This window comes from Trichoplusia ni, chromosome 6, assembly GCF_003590095.1.
Source record: "Trichoplusia ni isolate ovarian cell line Hi5 chromosome 6, tn1, whole genome shotgun sequence".
NCBI classification, from domain to species: domain Eukaryota; kingdom Metazoa; phylum Arthropoda; class Insecta; order Lepidoptera; family Noctuidae; genus Trichoplusia; species Trichoplusia ni.
The window spans coordinates 8670997-8678544 of record NC_039483.1 but is presented as its reverse complement, the minus strand read 5'-3'; the positions used below and the strand labels follow the sequence as shown (position 1 = coordinate 8678544).

The 7548-nt window shown below is 33.5% G+C and overlaps 1 protein-coding gene and 1 long non-coding RNA gene across 2 annotated transcripts in view; one reads left to right on the top strand and one right to left on the bottom strand.

The window, feature by feature from the left end:
• Positions 1–408, top strand: part of LOC113495125 — a 3255-nt gene extending 2847 nt beyond the window's left edge. Inside the window, exon 6 of the mRNA XM_026873723.1 lies at positions 380–408. Coding sequence (XP_026729524.1) covers positions 380–408 — 29 coding nt within the window. The remainder of the gene's footprint in view (positions 1–379) is intronic.
• A 509-nt stretch (positions 409–917) lies between these two features.
• On the bottom strand, positions 918–7244 carry LOC113494742. The gene is made up of 4 exons (XR_003400676.1): positions 6962–7244; positions 5801–5906; positions 2264–2489; positions 918–963 (listed from the first exon to the last, which is right to left on the bottom strand). It is a non-coding gene; the product is annotated as an uncharacterized LOC113494742 (long non-coding RNA).
• Between the last annotated feature and the right edge of the window lie 304 nt (positions 7245–7548).

Here is a 7548-nt window from a genome sequence, read left to right as displayed (position 1 = left end):
ATGTTCATTGATGGTTCAATATTGTTATAACGACCTCTTGTGCGCGGATGTAAAAGTCGCCGACCATTGTATAACGAACAATAAGTGTTTATTGTTCACTGTTCCTAACGCGATCGACTTTCATAAACATTGATCTTTCAAATGGACAATACATAAATATGGTAGTTTACAATTAAATAAGTCGTGTAATGAGGAATATTACACGACGCGTCATGATTGCGTCATATAATTCAATAGATAATTCAGCAATCGGACGAGTTACAAGATAAAAGAAAAAGCCTTGAATTAACAGGACAGCATTGCTATTTTTAGTTATTGTAGTGACAAGACTAAATAATGAATGAAAAATCGAAATTGGGTCAAATTACTATGTTTTTAGATAATTTGATGTTAACACAAGCTACTTAGACTCGGTTCATCATGTGTTTTTATTCCGTACATCTTATTCGCCAGTCACAGACGCTGTTACTTGGACCCAATTCTATTATTTACAATGGACAATGAATGAATGGCAATTTCATTAAATTCGAAACTATTCCTATTCTCTTGAGAATGGTTTATTTGCAATTTATAGCAGCATTTTGGCCCTGTTTTTCACCCACACCGGAAAAAAGAGAGGTGTTATAAGTTTGACCTGTGGCATAACAACTCACAAACGGATTAAGCGATTTCAAATTAGTTTGTTTTCTATTACTTAAATTATTGTTAAAAAATAATAATTTAAATCTGGTTTCATAATCATCTGATGAATACATACCTTTGCAGTTAAATAAGACTCGGCTAGATATGCGATCTTCTGCGGCGCCCCGGGGCACTTCATCGGCGAGTTGGGGTATGTGAACAACATATTCCCTCCCTTGAAGTTTTTTGATGTCCTCGAACGTCTTCTCGCAGTACGCGGGGCGAAAATATTGTTGATACAGCGCTGTTCTTGTCTTCTAGAGCCTCCAACAGTCCCGGTACCTTTAATAAAGGGAGAATGCTTGAATCTCGGAGGGAGTTATGTGGTTTCTGCCTGAAAACTGATGTCGGGCAGAAACCACGTGCCTCCCGAAATTTGTTTGGTTCGGTTTTTTGATTTTGATTCGAATTTTATTTGGTCCTGAAATGAAACTGAACTGAAACCAAACCAACATGAAGTGTAGTTTCAAAGCCTGCACGAATTAACGCTAGTGTCGGTTCCCAGAGAACCAACTCCGATCTTAATTTGATTGTACCAGTACTCGATTTCGAGGGGAGCAGGTCTGCAGTCGATCTAGTACCTACGTATGGTTTTTAAAGTATAATGTATAATATAATGTACTAATGTATAATTGCCCTCCAAACCATTAAAGCCAAAACACATTAAAGCCTTTCAGTTGGCCTACCACCACCTCATAAATTACCTATATTAAACCTGTCACGATTGTGGAAAGGAGACGTTGCTCTTACGCCGTTTAGTGCTGTCCCGCTTCCACAACCGCCACACTTTAAAAGATAGTTTAAGGTGTGCTAAAACAATTTAAAAATAAATTCCGGGCAATATGCTTGCCAGAAAATATGTTGTTTTTTTTCTTTGAGGACAAATATTACGATTTCAGTCTACTCTATTTCTCATGACTAGTTCCAGGAAATTAACATATAGAACAGTAAGTCAGTTTGTAGACGAAGTATTAACAACTGAGTAATGTTAGGTAAACTTTAGACTTCGATGCTAAACATCACAGCCATTTACAAAATACATAGTACCTACATTGTTATTAATACTGGAATATTACATAGCTCTTGTATATTTCACAATGATTATAAAAAATTGTAATATGAGTGGGTAAACATTGGCTTTTAATAATGATATTTTATTTATGTTTTCATTATGCACTCCCACTTTTGTAGACCTTATCGATTATAGCTTTATTTCAGTAGATTAAAATCTAAATATATGCCAAAAGACAATACGAAGCCTAATTTCTGGTCTAAATTAAATAATCGGCTAATATACTTTAGCCTTAAAAAAACAAACTTAACGCTTTTATCGACAACTGATTATGGTAAGTTTAGTAAAGACAGTAACGGAAGTCGGTTATCATTATCAGATTTACCAAATACTAGTAATGTTCCTTGAAAGAGAATTCTTCAACTATACTACAAAGTCGATCCTATTTTGTTTTCGTTCAGAAAACTTGTCCGGAAACCGTGTAACAAGCTTGAAGATTATTGCCCTTACAATTTAGGCCAAGAGTTGATATATCAGTCAGTCAGCTCCTTATAAAGGTGATATAATTACCTTCTCATAAGCATTATCGATCCCGACGGCAATGATGATGTACTCGTAATGGATTTCGTGGCCTTCCCTAGTCTTGACGAGGTTGTCTCCGGGCACGACTTCCTCAGCATAGTCCTGGACCCACTTCGCCTTCTTAGGCAGTACGTCTGCTTCCAGCCGGACCGTATCTTTGACCTTGAAACTCGCCACCGCCGACTAGCGTCCATAGCGGCTGGTAGTAATGTTCCTGAGAACAAATTATTATTTTAGTAACATTGTAAGTAGTCAGTCATTTTTATAGCCTTTTTGGACCCCATTGAAAGGCAAAAGCCCCTCTTCATCGACCAGATCTCTCTATCTTTTGCGATTTCTAGCCACGTGCGGCCGGAGTATTTAACAAGATCATCACACCACCTTCGCTGCAAACGACCTTGGCCGCGATGTCCTTCGTCAGGACGATTTTTGTTTCTAAATAATCGAGTATTGAATGTAAGACAAATGTATTTTGCAATGATTTGCAACTCATTTTTGTTAACATTTTCTAACTGAAAGGCAGATAAAAATATAAATGGAGCGAGGAACCACATAGACGTAATACAGACAACCATAAAAACTAGAGATGCGCCGAATAGTGGTTTCACCGAATAACCGAATGCCGAATACTATTCGGTTTAAAGTTTACCGAACCGAATATTCGGCCGAACTATTCGGTTCAAAATTTTTATTGCCTCGCCGCGTAAACAGGTTTCAACGTGTCCTTACTTGCCGCCCGCAAGATTAAACATTTAAAAAAATGTTGTTTTTTAAGTTTTTACTATATAGTTTCAGAAATAAATATAACTAGCTTTTCGCCCGCGTCGAGGTCGGTTATATCGCGTTTCCAAGAGAACTCTTCAAAAGTTCGGGATAAAAAACTATCCTATGTTCTTTCTCAAGGTCAACTCTACCTCTGTACCAAATTTCATTAAAATCAGTTCAGTGGTTTAGACGTGAAAGCGTAACAGACAGACAGAGTTACTTTCGCATTTATAATATTAGTAGGGATTATTATCTTGTTCTATGGAGTCTTTAAGTTTGGAGGTCTTTAAGTATAATTTATGATTAAAGACTGATTAAAGCGTTTTTAAAATTAAAATAAATATTGACTAGAAAGTTGTGAGTAAAATGTTGTTTTTTATGAAATAAATATATTGATTTTTTTGTTAAAAATAAACACTGAGTTAAAGTTTATTTGCTTTTACTTTATTATCTTAATTCAACAATTTTTTCATAGTATTTCGTAGACTTATAACAGAATAAGTTATATCTTTTAGTTCTACATCGGATAATGTGGCGGAGAAAAAAGAACCGAATATATTCGGCACCAAACCGAATAATTCGGCCGAATACGAATAGTAAAAAAATTGCCGAATATGCCGAATACCGAATACCGAATAGTTATTCGGCGCATCTCTAATAAAAACTAATATCAAAGCAATTGTAAAAACAGTATCAAGATTACATAAATAACTGTTATGTTTTAAAAACAAGTGAACTTATATCTTTGGAAACGTTATGAGATAAAATTTGGACGTTGATAATGTTTTATAAATAGTAAGTGACTGTTATATGTAATAATGTGCACAGAACATTCGCTGCGAGGCGTGCAATCGAGTTTCACTCAGTTTTTGTTGTAGAACATGTTTTAAACTTCGTCTCGAATTGTCGCTTATTAGCACATTTTACCGTGGCTTTGGGCACTTAAGTAAGTGCCCAAAGCCACGGAAAAAAAAATATCTATAGACACTTTCTTAGATGTTGCATCATGTTGTCTACATCCCTACATCCATTCAAATCAAATCACGGAACAGAAAAGACGGGGTTAAGGTAACCAAGCCAAACCCACAGCGCGCGGGTTCGATCCTCGAGTAGGACAAGCGTTTGTGTGATCCACGAATGCCTGCATTGAGCCTGGGTGTCTTTGTGCATACGACTTGAATGTTCGAGCAACCCCTTGCGACACAATGATTAAATTATCTTACAACTTTTACTTATAACTTACTGCGGGAGGCGAAAGATAAATTAACTCAAGAACTCTAAATTAAGTCTATCAATGACTCCAAAACAAAAGCCAGGAGCGTAGTGTCTTATAAAAGGAGTAGCAATAAGTTCGACGATATTTCCTGCACAGATTTTCAGACTAATGTTTATTCCTATACTTAAAGGATTTTGTTATTTTTGGCCTTGGCCTTCTACATTATGATTGATTACAAAGCATGACATTCATTTTTATATTCAGAGTATTATATCATACACGTTAATAACAAACATTGTTTGTTTCCTTCCTTCTTTTGTTATATGCATAATTGCTTTACAGTTATATCTACATTTTGTATTTAGGTGTATTGTGAAGCAGATTCCTTTCAAGATACAAAAGAAAGCTAAGGATAAATTTTATAGAACAATTAGAAAAATTGAGGACATAACCAGGTTTAATTTTAAAAAGCACAAAAATCAATTATCCTTTTTGTACCATTTTGGGAAAACATTTGCTATCTACTAATTTCAAGTTTAGTATGATTTTCTAACTTTTTTAGGCTTTATATACTTAGGCATTGTTTTCACGAAAAAAAATTACGATAGTTACCTTACCTACCTTCTTTAAAAAAGGAGAACCAAATACCGTCAATTGTTTTTTAATAAGAGATTTTATGTGCAGAGAATAAAGGTGATATATGTCATTGAAAACTATTGTAAGTGTTGTGACACGTCTGGTTCAATTCATTACCGACGGGATATTTTACTAGCCATTGTTTGCTAGCCATTAATCACCAATGCAAGATAAGCGGGGATTCACATTAACAGGTTTTTTACTTTGTTACTTCACTTTAATACTTTTTTACTTGTTATGATTTTGATTTTATTCTTTTATTTTAAACATTTACAATTAAATAAATAAAATTCCAGGGTGGTTTGTAGAGTATCAAACACAAAAAATTGATGTTTTTGAGCCATGTTCTGTTCTGAAAAATTATCATTAATTGCACTGATTTTGTAAGTAATTTACAAAATCACTGATTTTGTAAGTAATTTAGCAGATACAAAGAGTTAAATATTAGGAGTAAGTTAGTCTTGGCTCAATTAAAAATGAAACTGACTTCAACCTAAGAATTCATACAGGAGTGTTCATTGAATTAATTGTGTGATATAACTATTAATACTATTCCACTACAACTTATTTATGATGAGGAAAAATTGTAGGATTATTGTTTCCATGAATGAAATGTACAATAAATATAATACTGGCAAATAACAAACCAATTAATTGAGGAATGAGGTAGACATTAATATGTAAGTTATATATTTTTATAAATGCTTTGTGATTTAGATAAAGTTCCTTCGATAATAATCTGATTGTTTCTGATACTTAGTACATAGTACAGACATGTTGGGTCATTAAAATACCAAAAGGTTGCTATAATTTTTAAATCAAAGATATTTAGTATTGACTCTGGTTTAGTTAACACTGAGTGTAGTAGAGTTTTAGTAAATACAGATAGCTTATAATGTGAAAATTACCTTGCTTGGTTCAAGAACAATCACTGCATCTTTTGGAAATCTGCGGGCAAACTTAGCAGCCATTGTGCAACCTCCTGACCCTCCCCCCACCACCAGTAGTTTACAGCTGAAAAAAAAAGAATTACATACAATTTTGAAATAAGAACATGCTATCAAAACTATTTGGACATCCATGAAATTTGCATTTCAATACAGTTTTATTTATCCTACCAGAGACAAGGAATAATATTGGTATACATAATAAACAGAACTCATATTTATTATGCATATTTTTTTAAATAACCAAATGTGTGGAGTATTTAGACTTTAGACAACATTTAAATTTAAATTTAATTTTAAAAATTAATTCTAGTGTATGATAGGAACTACATAACATAATGATTTAATAAGAAGAAATTGCACTCAATCTTGTCAATAAGATTGATAACTCATATTATTGACACTGAAGTATACAGTGCAATGTCCCTAGTCAATGTCAATTTCAAGAGTTAAACTAACAAGTACAAAAATAAGCTTTACAATATTGGAAATAAGGATCAAAATCACAAAAATCATCACTGCATATACATAGATTTAAATTGATTATTAGTAAAGAAACATTAGTATGGTTACTCTAGCCTGTAAACCAGTTTAAAGTGAGATATAATGTGGTAGTGATTTAAAAAATATTTTATTATTATTTATCTTGTTATCATATTTATTAATTACATCATGTCTAAGTATATTTTCTTGGTTATAAAAGCCCATTGATACCAAAAAGTTTTTTTTTACACAATATCATTAAACTTTTGAGCAATAGAGTCATCAAGAAACCTTAATATATATTTTAAATACTTTTTTTACTACTTAATTTTTGCTAAGTATGACAATTGAATTGAAACAATTCAATTCAATTGTCAGTATTCAAGACACTTGGTCAAAAATATAATCAAACATTTATAGTTATTTCTAGTATAATAAGCTTGTTTAGCAAACAGGCGAATGCTATTCTTGAAGTCTTCACATGGCCAATTAAATATTAATTAAATAACACGATCTATAAATATCCTATTGTACTAAAAGTTTGATAGCATTCATGATTAGATTGAAAAAATATCTAACTCACAAATTTTGTAGGAGATAAGCGACTTCTTATAAACGTACATGGATAATAGTACTCACGAGTATTTCGCATTTTTTACAGAAGATGCCGAAAAGCCCCTACTGAGCCTCGGGACAGCAACCGCGGTAATATTTCGTATGATATTCATGTCGCCCTCACTAACCGCAGTGCCCACAACAAGCGCCCAGCACTGTCGCTAGGACATTAACGATGATTTCCCCCCCAGCTGTTAAATAACCGCGGCCAGGATGACTGTGTACTAGGTATAGTCGGCAGTCGCGATAATTTGTTGATATTTGAACTACACGTCCTTGACGTGTTTATTCTGATCGGTGACAGTTTATGTGACGTTCCTGGGTTTGACAGATTTAACGATGTACCCACGCAAGGGATGCGATCACGCGACTGCTCGACTTTTGTACGCTCTGGTACAATACGTACGACTTTAAATATTAAAATACTTTTTATGTATTATACTAAAGTTTTAAAAGTAAGTATTTTATTCTAGCGAAATATGTTTTAATTAATCAAGCAAGAATGGAGGCATAGAACATAGAACTTAGTAAAGTATTTCCTCTGAGGGTATACGCTTGAATCGTAATTTGTTCAAACAGAATAATTTAATTATATTTTAACGTATAGGATT